Source organism: Oreochromis niloticus, linkage group LG19 (assembly GCF_001858045.2).
Source record: "Oreochromis niloticus isolate F11D_XX linkage group LG19, O_niloticus_UMD_NMBU, whole genome shotgun sequence".
Lineage (NCBI taxonomy): Eukaryota > Metazoa > Chordata > Actinopteri > Cichliformes > Cichlidae > Oreochromis > Oreochromis niloticus.
In genome coordinates this window covers 9179708-9196793 of record NC_031983.2, presented here as the reverse complement: position 1 = coordinate 9196793, position 17086 = coordinate 9179708, and the positions used below count along the sequence as shown (strand labels likewise).

The window sequence follows — 17086 nt, the reverse complement described above, 5'->3', positions numbered from 1 at the left end:
GATCCCACAGCTTCAATAAAGTCGAGGTCCACTGGCTGAAATGCAAAACCTCCACTGTGTTTCACAGATGCTGTAGACACTTGCTGTTCCTACCTCTTTCCTGATCTCCTACATACATACTGATGATGATTTAAATCCAAAATTCTACATTTTTGATTTATGACTCTATACAACCTGCTGCCACAGATTTTCAGTCCAGTTCTTGTGTAATTTGGCACACCTCAGCCTTTTCTCTCTATTTCCCTTCCTCAATAATGGCTTCTTGGCAGACACCCTTCCACTGAGACCCTTTCTGAGGCTTTAGAGAGCTGTAGATCAATCTGTCATAGTCCTCTGTCTTTGACCCAGGCTTTTGAGTTTGCTTAGTCTTTTGTTAATTTCTTGCAGGTTAATGAAATGTTAACGTTCAGTTTGGAGAACCGCTTGTTATGTTTCTAGTTATTGTTTGTTTGGTGCTCTTTCGTGTCCAGTCTGTCTTCTCTCTTCTCTCTGTCTTCGGCCTTTAAGGTGTCGCGGATAAATACAACAAAATAAAATGATACGACAAAGACAAAAACTGGTATTTTGTAAATATAATAATAAACGCGAATTCACTGTGTAATTGTGTAACTTTATTAGCAGCGTCCTCCTGAAATGTGCCAACAACATTGAGAGTAACATCCTCCTCTCTGCCCCTTAATGCTCTCTGGTCGCTATGGTAACGCATAAATATTTCTTTCAAAATAAGACACACAACTACAACATGGGAAAAGACCCAGGGGAACCGAGTTAACGACAAAACCCCTGAAAACCATAAATTTCACACCGAGCGTCAGCTCTCGCGGCCCGGTACCAAATGACTCACAGCCCGGTAGGCTCGGTGGTTGGGGACCGCTAGTCTACCATGTCTGCTTATGAATGTCAAATCCGATGTAACTCTTTGTCTCTCGCCCTCTCTCTATCTCTCTCTGCCCGTCTCCCTCGCTGTCCCCCGCTCTCACTCTCTTGTTCTGTGTTTTCATACTGTTGCCTCTGTCTCCTCCCTCCGTTCCCTGTATTTAGTCAGTCTGAGTCTCCGTGTGTGTTTCCCATGTTTTCCTGTGGCTTGTGTCTCTTTCCTGTTTTATTGTGATAGTCTCTTGTCCCATGCGCGTTACCTTTAGTTTTCCTTCCCCTCTCTCGTTATTTCTAGTTTGCTCCAGCTGTGTTCCCAAGTGTCTCCACTTCTCCTAATCACCCTCATGTGTATATACTGTCTCAGTCTCCACCTGTTTCTTGTCAGATCATCAAGTCATCTTCCCTCTGTGTCTTCTAGCATCTCTAGTTTAATTCTTCCACTTTAAAAAAAGCAGAAAGTGTCAAAAGAAAAACTTTGAAAAACCTTCAGAAAGCCTGGAGAACTATGGCTCTTTTATAGACCACTTTAATTGCAATGAAGGCTTGCTCCTTAGGAGCAAAATATAAAGAAATAAGAAGTGGTTCAAGACTTTTTCACAGTACAGTTATTAGTAATATCTCACAGTTTTGTGTCACCACTTGTATCCATCTTGAATCTATTATCATATCATTAATTTCAAATGTTTATTCTGTAATAAATATTGGCTCATAAGCTCTTCGATTGTTTGAAGGTCATTACAAAATCACAGACAGTTGATTCTGTTCACCTGGACGTAGTGTTTGCTTACCTTACCTGGATGATTAAGCTTCATCAGGTCATTTCAAAATTTTTTTACATGAATTTCCAGTTAGTGCTTTTTAGTGTCTCATCTCATTTCTGGATAAATGTTTAGACAAAAAAAGTTACAAACTTCTGCATGAAAAGACAGACTTTTATGTGTCTTTTGCTTGAGTAACACAGCCAGCGAAGCATCCCTTTAATCATGACGCGCACCTGATTAATAAGAGAGCTCAGTTACCTTTACACATGCAGATGGAGCAGCCCTTCCTGTTCTGTCGGTAGCCATTGATGCAGTGCTTGTCACAGGTGAAGGGAGGACACTTGACACAGCGACACATCTCGCAGCCATGCTTGTTCCTGCTGCAGGAGAACAAACAGACGCGTGATGAAGTGCACACGAAAAAGCCTTAATTACTGCAAGAGTGTGTGAGGAAGTAAACAAAGTGACAGGACTAAACAATACCACTCCTGTGTAGCTCAAACATGGTTTCAAATTGCTTCACATAGAGGAAAACATGGTGTTGTGATAGAGCGAAACGCAGATGTTTCAGTCATGAATAATCAACATCTGGACTTGCTTTTCCCCTCTCTATATTAGCTGGCTTTGAAGAAGAGCAAATAAAGAGCCAACATGTGAGATCCCTGTGGTTTGCACATCATACCAGCCTGAAGCCTCTGGAAAAAAAAGTGCTCCGTTACCAATTCAGATGCTCACAATTCACTTTCCTGCCTTTCTTATTGCTCCGAAAGCCTCGTATAAGACATATAAGAAGAGTGGCTAAATTAGCATTACTGTGAATAATAAAATCTTATTGATCTCATAGAAAAGATGGAAGAAAATAAGAAATGGGGCCTTATCACTGTAAACTTCTGGTTGATTTACAAATTACCCCACCCACCAGGAAATTATAGTCCAATAATTGGAGAAAGGGACGGGGACTTCTTCACAAACATATGAATTTTGGTGATCTGATCTGCTTCCAGTGTCTGGAAATAGACCACTTGGATCCAATTATTCCACCTAATAAAACATGAATGAGCTGCACGCTGATAAATTGGCAAAAACCCAAGTGAAAGTATAACCTGTGTGTCTGCACTTGTCTCCTTCTAGACACTAGTCCTGTTTAACCTTGTCTCATCCATCTTCGCCCAGCCACTTCCTCTCTGTCTTACCCTCCAGGTACGTGATGATTCCTACCTCACGCGGTGGCCTCATTACACCCGGATAATTACTCTATTAATCTTCGTCTGCCAGGGTGAAAAATTAAAGAAGCCTTCGTCCCCGTGATGCAGAGCCGTGTCCCATAAAGAGGACACAGGATTTCAGGCTCAGCAAACAGGGGACCCCATCTATGCTGAAACAGCAATAACAGCTATTGAAACAACACTGTGAAGGGTTGGCTACAGCCTCACTGTACAAATACAGAGACAGAGAGCGCTGCACTCTTAGAGTAAGGCTTTGTTTAAAGATAGTGTGCTGAATGCCAAGCAGGGCTCCAGGGGGGATAGAGGGGTTTGGGGAGACACTAGGGCCCCCCGGCCTGGGAGTGCTGGCTCTGCACAATTTCCAGCAGGCCGCAACCTTAATGGCCAGAAGAATGCCATTCATAACCTGTGTGGTCCCAGTTGTGAGTTTGAGCTACGAAAGATGGAAAAAAAACAATCCCGACGGCACAAACAAAAACTTCAGATATGAGAAGTATCCGCAGAGTCCTTAATTTAGGAATGTTTAACACACGGTTTAGGATTTTTACATTGTTTACATTCATCTCGCTTCACAGGCCAGCGTCATTTGTTTTTGGACATGTACTGTACATTACAATGCTCACAGGATGTCATCAATACACCCAGTATAAACACAGAGATCCTTTGTGCTTTTTCGTCTCTCTGCGGTGGCTGCATGCGGGGTTCTGTGTGAGAAGAAAGATTTGCATTGTAAGGCTGGCAAGCTCTCAGAGGATTTCAGACTTCTAAGGCTAGACCAAAACAGCTGCTTATGAAGGATAAAGCCAGGACTTCCTGCTCCTCTCTTCCCTGCAGGATCCAACTCATCCTCCTCTCCTCTTGTGCCCCTCTTGAGCTGCGGCTCCAGAAAGAACGGTGGAGATATCAGAAGGATCCCAACTGTATATATTTCATAAAGGCTGCTTTTGTCCTGATGTGTTTTTGATCGTTGTTTTGAGACAGGATGATGATTTATGAAATGAGAATGGTGCCTGGGGACCAAGCGTCCCAGTACAGAGCACTTCCAGATGTTTGATTGGGTTAAATGGGATTAGGAGGAGAGGAGTTGTAGGGGGCTGAGGGGCTAGTTCGGACCCCACAGCAAATGACTCACACACAAATATACACACAAGCTAACACAGAGACCCGGGATTGGCCACCAAAGTAGGCACTTTGATGACTACTGTTGCAATTGCTTCTTTGGAAGGGCATCACTTAATAATATTAAGTACTGAATGTCTTATTTAACCATTCAAATATGCAGAGGAGGGATGGCTGGGAGAAAATGATTTGTATTTTCTATGAAAACTAAAACTCTTTAACAGCCATTTTTCCTGGAGTAAACGCAGGCACGGACTGTGAAGTGATCATTAAGACACTGACGTAATTTTAAAATATTTGAAAGATTCAAAGCCACTGAAACCTTTTTGCCACATGAGTCTGTAAACGCAGCACTGACAGACACGTCTGTTTAAATCAGACTCAAAAACACAAATAAAAAATGAGCGTACAGCTGTACTCAGCGGATCAGTGGGTGTACTCACACATATCCGTAGGGGCAGGTCTTAGTGCAGCTCAAAGGTCGGCACTTTGGCACGGGCACGCTGCACTCGCACACCTCGCATCCAAAATCATCCCTCTCGTATCCCATTGGGCATTGCAGGGAACAGTACGTTCCCAGGTCAGGGCAGGAGTCATCTGAAAGAGTTGAGAAGGAGGTCATCTGATCACATCCATTAAAGGCAAAAGGCACGAGTTGCCATGGAGCCGCTCGCAGCAACATTCCTGCTCACAAAGACACCAATAAGCTGTGATGAATATCAACATGTCTACGCTGCTGTCAAAACCAAGCGGCTGCAACGGGTAAACACAGCACTGTCCACCGCTTTAATGCGGGACTGCAAGACGCGGCAAGTCAGAAGAAATGTATCATCTCGTCACGCTTTTAAGTCATTCCCAGTAACTCTAACCCTCTATGGTGAGCTAAAAAAATCAAGACTTACTGTTGAGACATTGGCAAAGAAGACATCCGCTTTTGTCTTGTTGGAAACCATAGGGGCAGTCATTCACTGACAGGGAGCAGTTGTCCAGGGGAGGACATAGCAAAGGACTTACAGTTTCATAAGAAGGCTCTGTTAAAAAAGGAGAGATAATAGAGAGTGAGAACTTTTAAGGTACTGTTATGAATGTATTCCTGTTTTTTTATGTTTGTGTGCTTGAATCCCTTTAGTTGTTATACTCCATGTGAGCTTTTTGTGCCAAGTCTAATAGCTACCTATTTACGCTGCCCTACTTATAAACAGTAATTACGGATAAATGCAGAGCAATTACACCGGGGTGGGTTGCACCTTAAGGGGGATTTTACCTCTCTGTCTTATTGTGCTGAACTGTCTCCTATTAATAAGCTGAATGGGTCTAAAAAGCATCCTTTGCCCCTTGATTTTGGGCCAACTCCATTGTGGTGCTACAATGAATGAGGATGGAAAGAGACGAGCACGGACCCGTAACACCACTGTTCCCATTGCACGCTTTTTGCCACGTTCGGTGGGAGGAACAGCACCCAATGAGCTGTAACTAATTATGCTTAAAGAAAAAAAAGGCTCTACCTCAATTATACAGCCTCCTGTGTTAAAAGGATGCTGTAACGTCATACACACACACACACACCCGCAGACAGGTGGGTCTCATTTTGGTGGGCAAAGGTAATAAAAAGAGCACAATGAACCCCATGGCTTGAAAAATGCTCTGTGCTGCTGAACCTTTTTTTTAAATCCTGCCCTGTCTGGCACCTTTTGCAGGATGTCAAAGGCAGGACAAGGGGGTGGTGGGAAATAAAATAAAAGGATAGACTAAAAATTAAAAATGCACATTGTCTCGCCAACTGCTGCTCCTGTGAGAAAAAAACAAACATACAGCACCTGGAACACATAAATTAGACAATCAAAGATACATAAATCAACAAATGTTCTTGTAGTGTGAGTGTGAGAGAGAGCGAGAGAGCGTGTGTCACAAATGTTCTTGATAATGAGGGTGGGAAGCCACAATAACGCCCCCCAGGAGCCAGAGGCAGACAGAGATTGAACCAGGACAACTGTGGCCTCCCCCTTTAATGAGCCCATGTTGAGTGGGCTCTGTAGAAAAGCTGCAGGGATGCAGGAGTGCCCTGCATTTGGTATGTGTGCTAATGCGTAGCTCATTTGAAGGACAACACAACTCTGCGTACCGTACCTTCACAGAAGGGACAGCACTCTCCGGGGATCTTCACCGGGTTGTGGCAACTCTGTTTGCAGGCCATGGCCGTGCAGTGCGGCTCTCCATCCACACACTGGCAGAAGGTGCAGTCGTCCTCTTTCCACTGCTCCTCATGGGCTCGCAGCTTATTATTCACCCAGCAGCTGGCCTTGGTGCTGTCCATTGACAGTAGCTCCACATCTGAGAGGAAAGAAAGAGATGTTTACAGTGTGGGTTTAGGTGTGAAGGAAACAAAGGCTGACATCATTCTTAGCTCAGGGTCTTAGATGCTGTACTGGGTTTGTATTAACAACAAGTGAGAGCCTAACTGTAGTAAATGGGATACTTAATGAAGGAGTTAAACAAGAGATATGAAGAAAACACTGATGAATGTCAATGACTCATTTACATTTATAAATGGAGAAAAGCTCCAGGCGTTGTGACAAGCATTGTGTAGGAATTTAGGTTCACATCAAGATGACAGTCCACAGTGTCCACACTGTGCATTATAATGGGGTAAAAGCATTCCTTCATTCAATAGCTGAGAAATCATTTCATCATGTAAATTTTACTCCAAAGCAAAGAAAGCACTTTTGGAAATTTGGGATCCATTCCCATTAGCCTTAAAACGAGGTGAAAGTATGAAAACGTTAATGTTGCCGTCCCAGTTGAGTTTGAGAGTTTGAGTGTTTGAGGTGGGATGTAATGACCCTGAACAGGACTTTTTCTTTCCTTTTCCATTGACATAGTCCCTGTGCTCGTGCCACAGCCAATTTTATCATTTTGTCACGGTTCCCTTTAAATATCAACAGGTTTGGGAACCAAACATTATGTAGCATTACAAGCTGGGGTAATTCCATGAGGCGCTTCTGTGGGGCAGACAAACTTTTTGGCTCCCCCTCTTGCACCCTGTGACCTTAGCAATTCTAAATTTTGGACCAGCAAATTTGTTCTGTTGTACCAGGTAATGGAACTCAGGTAACACCACACACCTCCAACCATTGTTTTACAACTTTTAAAGATTCCTTCTGTCTGTTTTAGCATTTCAGATGCATGAAACTGGAGAATTAAAAAAAGAAAAAGAGTTAAGCGATGCAGCAGAGCCCAGTTTGTCTCCGCGCTGCAACAGTCCCGTCTCTTACACTCCTTAAAATCCAGCTTTCCTTCTGTTAAACAGACTCCAAGCCTAAGCAAATTTTCGAACAGTCTTGTATGAAAGATGAGGTAAAACACCAATGGCTCCCAGGTTTCTTTTGGCAACTTGCTTCTTAATTTACCCACATTCATAGCTTGTTGGTTTATTACCACAAACAACCCCTTTCCATTTCAAATGGCTCATTTTATTCTTTGTGTATAAAGAAACATTGTTTGAGAATCATCACACACAGAAAATCTTACCTTTTCACCTAGATTAAGTATTGCATCCAGTGCAGTAAGAAAGTACAGATTTCCATAAACAAAAGATGAAAGCATTCCATGCCATCTAAATGCTTGCACATTCCAGCTGTACCTCTAACACTGACCTAACATGATCTCTCCTCTGCACTCGTTCTCTTCGTCTTCCCCCCCCCCACTCCTCCTTTTATGCATCTGATCGACTGTAGCCACGCAGTCAGAGGCCAAAGGCTACCGTCTCCATCCACAGGCTTCTGGCAGACTAATGTGGTTGCCATATGCGCCGCGAGGCCATTTTTCTTTTAAACATTAACCGCAATCCAGATCTTACAGAGCTGCGCAGCACACAGTGAAAAAAGGATTTTATGTTTTTAAATCTCCCCAGCGGAAAGGACTGGGGGATGACTCTTTGTTGCACCGCTTTTCGTCAGGTATGTTAACGACTCTGAAAGCTGGTTATACGAGAAAGCCATTAAAGTAGGTCTTAATATCGCCTCCACTGCTGCTGAATCGACTTTCCCCCCCATCATTTGGCCATATAGGCGTTTTAGTCGATGCCACCATTCAATTCAGTTCAATTTTATTTATACAGCACCAAATCACAACAACAGTTGCCTCAAGGTGTTTTATATTCTAAGGTAGACCCTACAATAATATATACAGAGAAAAACCCAACAATCATTTGACCCCCTATGAGCAAGCACTTTGACAACAGTGGGAAAGAAAAACTCCCTTTTAACAGGAAGAAACCTCTGGCTACCAGTTTTGACAGTGTAATAATCAGCGAAAGGTGACACAGTTTAACTGAATAATAAAGCAAATGTGTGTACCTATGCAGACGGGGCAACATTCTCCCTCAGGAATGTAGAAGTTTTCACAGTCCAGCTCAGCACACTCTGCCTTGGAGCAGAAGGAGATTCCTCCCCGGCACTGACACAGCCAGCAGGGGTCCATGCGGTACACCTCTCCCTCAGAGTACTCTTTCCCACTGTGGACACACTTGGGAGTGACTAAGGGAAAGAAAAATCAGACACAGGCTGTCAACCTTAAGCTGAACTCCAGCTGAGTAAGACAATACACTCTAATAAACGAGTGCACTATGCTGTGTCAGCTGTCCTACATTTGGCTAAGATTAACACCAGAATAGTTTCATCAGGACCACCAGAGAACAATGCGCTTAAAAAAAATAGACACGTCAAGCTTGATTAGTGAGAGGTTATCACAACTTTATAGAATTAATTACAAATTCGTAAACATTTGTTCATTGTCTACTACTGATAGTAATATTTATCTGAACCAAATGGTGCTGCGGTAGACTGATGGGTGAGGTAAGCCCCATGGGGCAAAAATGGTATTTATCATACAATGAAACTGGAGGTGGAATTTCACAGGGACCTATCCAGTCTTGAGATGGCTCTGGACTCTTGCCATGCAGACTAAAAGAAAGCAGTGGTGGGTCTGAAGTTTTGGCAGAATCTGGGCGCAGTGTGCTGGTGGCAGGTGGAGTGAATCAATGATTTGGCCTGCCATTCCCACAAAGCATCCAAGCATTTAGACTCCCTGTTGGCTGGATTTAGACAAACCTTGAAAAGAATTAGCTTAGTTGTAGCACCGTTGGAAAACTGCTCTCTGATCCTGTGCACAGTCAACTAGCTCTGTAAAGCCCGAATACTGTTCACATGCTAACTGGTCTTCAATGTTTTTTTCTCTGAAAGAGCAAAGTTCTCATCAGCAACATGTCTAATCTTCAAATGTGTTGAACTGAACTAATTTTAAACTGAATCCAGACTTCTTTCATCCCACAATTATCAATGACCCATAAATGTCAGCTATTTAGCATATATTTTTAGCCTACTACTCCAGTATTTAACAGCTAATTATATCATGACCCATACTGACCAGTTTAACTGCTTATCTGTTATGTTTAGGTAAAGCTGAATTTGTGCTGTTTGTAGTTTTACCTAGCTATTTTGACTCATAATATTATATATATTAGCTTAAAATTTAGCCACTAGCCTGGCTAGTGGCTAGCTATTAACCATAGGTTTAGCTAACTGTTTTAAACATTTCCCCCATTAATTATCCATTTTTGTTTTAAATTTTGCATCACTTTTGGGTGTTTCCAACTGCTTAGCTATTATTTGAGTAATTTTAACTTTTTTACCCAAACAGAGGTCGACATAAACCTGAGCTACTGCGGAAGTACACCCAGAACGTGGCTGGGAATCTCTGCAATTTTTGCTATGAAATAACATATAATAAGAAATGCTGAAAAATAACCACAATTTTGAAAAAATATCAAATATAGATAATAATACTCAATTTAAGAATTTTTGAGGTATGACATCTCAATGGTAATATTACACATTTATATGTACCACAGTGGCTTGGGTGACTCAACATTCAAAGATCTCATCTAGCCACATGCAAACTTTTCATCTAACACAATCCAACATGAGGGAAGTGAAACAATGTGGTAGTTATGTGAATAAATGTATTGGACAGATGCAAGCAGATGTGGGGGCAGTGGTTTCTATAAATGAGAGCAGAGGTTACGGCAGCATCTGTACGCCATACCTTTGAGTGCAGATTCAAAGTGTCTGTGCCAATGACCCCATGCCTCCCGACAACCAGCACCGCACTCTAATACAAATCAGGTGCGCCAGCTGAGTTGACAGTGGAGCAGGGATTTGGTGAACTTTTATTCTCTTCCTTGCCATTTTTCTGCCCTCCTTCCCCTCTCGCTCAGTATTCCCACTGTCCTCCTTTGCGTGCAGCAGAACTAAGCGGAGAAAATGCACTAAGGGCTTTTTAGCTGCCCAAAATCAAAAGGCAGGCAACGAGTTTTTAACGCTCACAGAAGCAATAGGAAGTCACATGAGGAGATGCTCACATGTGATTTCCGCAATGTTTGTTAATGGTAATCCCTAAAACAACTTGGGGCACAGAGAGTCTAAATTCCAGTCATGCTTGGTGATGTTCAGTCTTCTCTAAATTGAGGTGAGGGCTGGATGCAGAGATGAATCCATTGGCTCGTAAGCCTTTCTAAATCATTCATAATGGACTGTCATTCTCTTGTGGTTTACAGGCATATGAAAGCAAAAACTCAACTTCCAAGAAACAAACAATTATGGGAGTTATTAAAATCAACTTTACAGTCATCAGCTTTGAAAACTCAAATTGCAAAGCAGAAATATGAGTATATCTCATGTCACCAACACAAACACTTGTCAAGCTGTGAGGACATGGATGCTTTTGGCCGTGTGTACAACAAAGTCAAGCTAAGTTTCCAAAGACCCATTAGTGCAGTGATCTCAGCCTTATTGCTTAACCTCTCCATAAATCTCAACAGCACTAAACCTACTCCGGATCCACCGCTGGGGACATGCAAAATATGTGCCAGGCAAAGTGTTGATAAACAGCAGACCACAGCCAAACAGGATCAAACAGGGTCCTCTATAATATCAGATGACATCAGGTCAGGATGTTACTGCCAGGTTTGCTCTGCCACACAGATACAACTGTTTTGTAGCCAATGAAGAAGCAGAGTCTGTTGCTGACGAGGCCAAAACACACAGGTGGAGCTTATTGTCACTGCACACACTAACCCTGACTAAACATCAGTCCTCAGCCAAGTGGGCAATGGAAACAAGATAATCAGTCCAAGCCTCACACAGAGAGACACTGCAAGGGCATGCTGAAATGTGTTCCATTAGAGGATAGGCTTTGTACTTGACATTACCTAAGAGTGTTTTTAAGATTCTGCATTTGTAGTGAGTGCTACGGAGGACTATGCAGGATTGTGGAACTGACGAGGGCTCCGGTGCGTGTCCTTGTCCCTGCCTGTGGAGCTTTCTGACACGGCATGCAGTCATGCAAGCCTAACGGACAGTAGGAGCAGCACAAAAGGCATCAAGCCCCTGACCCAAAGAACAGCAGACACTTGTTATCAAAACACTGATCCCATGGCCCCCACGGCTGCCATTCAGCCCCCGCTGGCCTGCCGGACTCGATTACCCTCCCCACTGGCAGACTGGAGCACATAAAAAGCATTCCCATCAATGAACTTATGAACCTTTTCCCTTTGGACGTGTGACCAGACAGGAACCCTTTGACACTGCACTTCTGTTGAGCAAATTCATAGCCTAAGCACTTTTCTGGTCACCGGGCTTGTTAAGACCATTAATTCTGGGACACAGCACTCATTTATACATGTGCAGGGGCCAGAATGTGAATTTGTTCTGTTGGTAAAACAGTGAATATTTGTTGGGCGTGCAGAGTAAACAGACCAATACCGCAGGTCCCCTCCCTGCCTTCCTAACGCTCCTGGCTGCCTCTGCCTCACGACAGAGACGTGCTATACTCTCACGCGCATTCAGCATCTGCTCGCTTGCTTCCACGTCACTCTCTCTTTTTAATACCCAAGTGAGGAAATGGACGAAGAAGACGTTATATCTGATAACCCTTTAGGAATTAAACGTTTTTGTGTGTACACCCCTAAAAATGTCTTGGAAAACCAGTTGGAAGCATTGCTCCAGCCTGATAAACAGCCCGACAGCAGTTATCCAATTAAGAGTTTTCATTTTCCCTTAAAAAAATTAGCTCACAGAGGAGGAGGAAATGACTGCGTCTAAAAAAAAACCCCAACAAAAAAACAAAAAGCAAGCAAAACATTGAACAAAATAATTTGCACATCAACTGTGAAATTGCCATTGTTGGAGCAAGAGCAGTGTGTAGCATGCTCTTCAGTGAGATTACCTTTCTGACACTCGTAGACATCACAGCAGTCTCCTGGCTGACCGCTGGCTTGACCAAGTGAAACGGGGTGCTGTCCGCTTGGGCACTGGGGCTTGTGGCAGGCACCGAAGTCACAAGTGCACTGGGGGGGTACGGAGGGGCAGCATTCAGCAGGAGGCTGGTAGCTCTTGGTGAGGACTGAACCCTCAGGGCAGGAAGGCACCTGCAGATTGGGGCATGTCACCCCGGCACACTTCAGCTCCTCTGTAAAAAACCAAAACACACACACAAACATGGATTCGCATTCATGTTTAGACACTGGTGACTCTATTGCATATGAGTTAACACAGTGAATTGGACACAGGTTTAGCATTGTTAGCACCTTCAACCATCTCACTCTATCAGCACTTTTTTGCTAGGCTAAGGTGGAAGGTTTTGCTGCAATTATGTGTGTTTGCTACCAACATGAGCCACTATGTTACTAGTGTGGCAGACTAATGGCTGAGCTCACATAGCCATCCAACATAAACTGTGCAGTCAGAGCCCCACTTCAGTCTACGACAGCTCTATAGCATCCTGTCAGAGAAGCAAGAGGGCCCCTCTCTACACATGACAAGGCTCTCCCCAGAACATGCAACCTTGGGGTACATTTGACGCCACTCTAGACAGATCCACAAGGCCCACAGTGTAGGCTTGTAAGGTACCCACAGTATGCACATACAGTAGTTGTTGGCTGTCCTCTGTGACCCTGTGGTGCACTGCCCACATGTTCCCCTTGCTACATTGCTGCCACCATTTGGTATTGGTTGTGGACTAAAACGTCCATTAATAACAAGGAGTAGCCAAAGCAGTTACTGTCACATATTTGACTTTTGCTGATTTTTACACTAGATTTTTACCCCCTTCCTGACATAACCTACTCAAGTTTGAACTGGGAATCTTCTTTCAGGGAAATTTATAACTACTACACCACAAAGCAATGGGTAAAAGGCAAAACTGCTGTGGCCCCCACATGGGTATGCTACGGGCAGCCCACAGTGGGCTACCAACTGAATTTCCTCTTGGGGGTGCAAAAGGGCAAAATAGCTTTGAACCCACATAGGTTTTCTATGAGTAACCTACAGTGACCTACCTACAAAATTGCTATGGGCACCACATTGGTTTGTATGCTTCCACAGCACGTCTTTTATCCTGTCTCCCTTCTCTCACCCTAACCGATCACAACAGATGGCCCCGCCCCTCCCTGAACCTGGTTCTGCCGGAGGTTTCTTCCTGTTAAAAGGGAGTTTTTCTTTCCCGTTGTCGCCAAAGTGCTTGCTCATAGGGGGTCATATGATTGTTGGATCTTTCTCTGTATATATTATAGTAGGGTCTACCTTACAATATAAAGCACCTTGAGGGGACTGTTGTTGTGATTTGGCACTATATAAATAAAATTGAATTGAAATTGAATTGTACAGGCAGCTGACAGTGGGCTGCTCACATGTACTAGTCTACATGAGCCCACCCACTTGGGGCCCACATGCAACATGTGTGGGTTTGCCCTGTTCACACAGCCCCACAACTACCTACGGAGGGCCCACACGGTTATGTTTGGTGGGTCTGCACATCCTGCCTATGGGCTTCAGATTCCACCTTGCCTGGTTTAATTGGCTCACAATCCAAACAGAACCTTGCACTCTAAAACCAGTCATTAATAGCAGCCAATCTTTACCAGAGATTTTTTCCATTTTAGAATCTCTCCTTCATTTAGCATACCAGGACGCAGTTTTTAACTCATCAGCCAGAGTCAGTGTAATAGATTTGATACCCCTTCTTAGAGGGGAAAGAGGTGCAGGGTTACTGGTAAGCTGGGGGAGGAGTGTATTCTGGAACCTGTTCAGGAAAAGAAAAGTGCCCCTCTTAACAGATACTGCATTTTAGGAGAACAGTATCTACCTTTCAAGACTTGGATGACTGAGACCAAATGGATATGTTTATTTTGGTCCTCAGTGTCCCTGTAATGTTTACACATAGGGTGGAAGAGATATTTTGCGAAAAGCAGACTCATGTTCTGTCCCAAAAGTTATTTTCCCAGATCTCCTGGGGAAAAGTGTGTAAACGCAGCATTAACAAGTGCAGGAGAAAACGTGTAAATAAATAACTGCCTTATAAGAACGTTAAAAAGAATGACTGTGATTTATTTATGAGAAATGCTTTGCAATCTTTGCATACATCTGGTTTTTGAGGAGAGGGAATGATACTGGCTGAGGTTGCATAACAATGCTTGGGGTTTGGTAATGTTTCCAGAGAGACAGTTCTGTTGATGGTCTTCCCGGACTGGTGCTGACTCCAAAGCGCAACATGAGTCTCTGAGAGGATGTGCTTCATCACTGACATTTGAAAACTCCCCCTGAGTTTTGCCACCAGATGGTGAAACTGATTGGTTGCTTTCCAGTCTGCTCATGCTCTGATAGTGGTTTGGCACTGCCGGTCCTCAAATGAAGAAAACAAGCGTGCATGATGCTCTGACGGCAGTGCCGTTAAGTAACTGCTTGATGTCTGCCTGACCAAGAATAAACATGGAGGAGAGGCCCTCTAAGACTGTGAGAGCTCTATTTTAGTGGGTGGGGGTAACATAACTGACACATGAAATTGAGGATAAGGGGAACATTGAATTTTTCTGGCTCTGGATAAATAGAGCAGGAGTGTTAGGTATCTGTACCGTAGTGTTTACTCAAGCAACCTGGGAACAGTGAGGAGTGCCACAAAGCTCTCATTGATAAACTTTGTAGCTGAATAGTGTCATAGAAAATGAGGGAAAACCCCTGAATTAAGGGAGGCTACAACCCATTTAACGGTTTTTGGCCTAATTCCTATACTGGAGTTAAATAAACTTCAGTTGGAAGTGCTGATTGGCAAATGTTTTACTTACAATAAAGTCTAACGCAGGCTGCTCAGTTAAAGACCAGTTTTGCATATGAAAGCCTCAAGCTTTTTAAAGCTGTAAAAAAAATGCACTGGGACAATTTTGCAAAAGGTTCTGCCCTGAAAAACACTTTCTATGCATTGTATGTGCCCCAGAGAAGGGTGATTACTCTTTCGGTTGTGATAATGGCTGGGGTTAGAGTGCGCTGGGAAAAGCAGCTGGCAGACATACCATTGTAATTTAAATGAATGGAATTGTATCCATCAGTGGAAATGGTCCAACTCTTGCAGGTCCAATTAATACAATTTTTAGCTGGCACAATTATAAACACAATAGGCAGACAGGGCGGATGGAAAAAGTCAGCAGTAAATAGATTTTATCCAGCGCTGTTTGTGTTCTATCTCTTTGCATAAATGGCTGTAATTAGCGAGTCAGCGACCACAGAACCAGTCTTTGTATCATAATGGTGGCCATACTCCAGCTTGCACATATACAAAAGCACTGATTTGGTAGGCTTGATAAATTCTCTCTGCAGATTAGGTAACATATGCTCTTTTACAACTGTAAGATAACAAAGATTGGACAATGTCTGACCCATATGAACAGCCTGCAACAATATGCGATTTTTCTCACTCTCTCATACACACACACACACACCTTCATGCAGGCTCACACCACACCTGATGTTGATCTAGAAAAGAAAATGTGGAAATTACCTCATTACTACTGAAGGGTGCCTTTTGTAAACAATGCATTCTGGCATTCTGGTGCAGCTCATTGAAGAAAGCAAAATCTTTCATTCTAAATGTTGTTTTTTTTCTCTTCCTTTCAAGCGTGGGGTACAAGGAGCGCAGTCTTTACCCAAACCCGAGTGGCTCGAGCAGGCAGAGGAGGCTGTGTTGACAGCCCGAGTTTACTCATGGAAAAAAGCACACAATGTGAGTTCTGTTCGCTGACTGACTTTGGAAACAAGTCAGCTGAGAACAAAGCTGTCTCAGTCCAGCTGCCCTCGGTGGGTTTCTGGTCTGTCCTCAGGTTTTATAAAGTTGCTCCGCAAAGGGACACATCAGGGCCGTCTCTCACGTAAAGCTGTGGGGGCCTGGCCCGGTGCCCACCAGCAGTTACTGAGAAAGTCAGCATTGTTCGCTGTGTGTGTCAGTGCATGTGTAAGGATCGAGGAGCAGCTCTAGGAGGATGTCCAGGCCAAAAGACATAGACGGGGTCAGGAAATTGACACCATGATCAGAGGCTTGAGGTGGCTGGGCATAGGCACGCAGCCGCCATGTGCTGCCTGCTTGCTTTGTTCTCTCAATCATTGGCTAAATATTTGCAGATGAAAAACCTCAAATGCGTGTGCTTGGGTGAGGTAAAGAGAATGTCCACCTGTGTCCAACATTTGCACATCGGTATTTTCATACATTGCATGTTTGTACGTACAAAGCCTGTGCACATTCAGTTGAAGGGTACTGAACATAAAGCAGTGGAAAACTAGAAAGGATCATGTTATCATGTTATGTGTTCTAGCCGTCAGTCTTAGTCTTGTTGAAAAGACGTCTGTGGGAGATCTGGGTTGTACACATTTGTTAAATAAACTGTGACAGAGACATGAGGGTTATTTATGGACTATTGCCATAGAGATCTTCTCTTTCAGGGGAAAAAGGCAAAATAATGTTGATAAAAGAAACGGGCCTGGGAACATCAGCATTTGACTGAGGCTTCAGTTGGAGTGTGTTTGATTTGTTAATAGTTATGGTTGAGGCAATAAGCTGAGGTTTTAGGCCTTGATTTAATTAATGGGTTGAGGTTTAGAGCTGGATATGCAGAAAGGGTCTTTGTGTGCGTGTGTGTGTGTGCGTGCATGCGCGTGCATGTATTTTGGCTTTGGCTTTCATGCTGGCTTAATGTGCCTGGTTTGGTTAGTGGCTGACCAAGAA

The 17086-nt window shown here is 43.5% G+C and overlaps 1 protein-coding gene across 3 annotated transcripts in view; it reads right to left on the bottom strand.

Moving 5' to 3' along the window:
- Positions 1-17086, bottom strand: part of crim1 (cysteine rich transmembrane BMP regulator 1 (chordin-like)) — a 35600-nt gene that overhangs the window by 8584 nt on the left and 9930 nt on the right. For 2 of the 3 annotated variants that reach the window (XM_003447815.5, XM_005453302.3), the window contains 6 exons: positions 12266-12508; positions 8338-8517; positions 6110-6313; positions 4885-5013; positions 4426-4579; positions 1896-2017 (listed from right to left, as the gene is read on the bottom strand). In XM_003447815.5, the coding sequence (XP_003447863.2) occupies positions 1896-2017; positions 4426-4579; positions 4885-5013; positions 6110-6313; positions 8338-8517; positions 12266-12508 (1032 nt within the window). The remainder of the gene's footprint in view (positions 1-1895; positions 2018-4425; positions 4580-4884; positions 5014-6109; positions 6314-8337; positions 8518-12265; positions 12509-17086) is intronic. The other variant, XM_005453301.4, reaches the window with a different exon arrangement.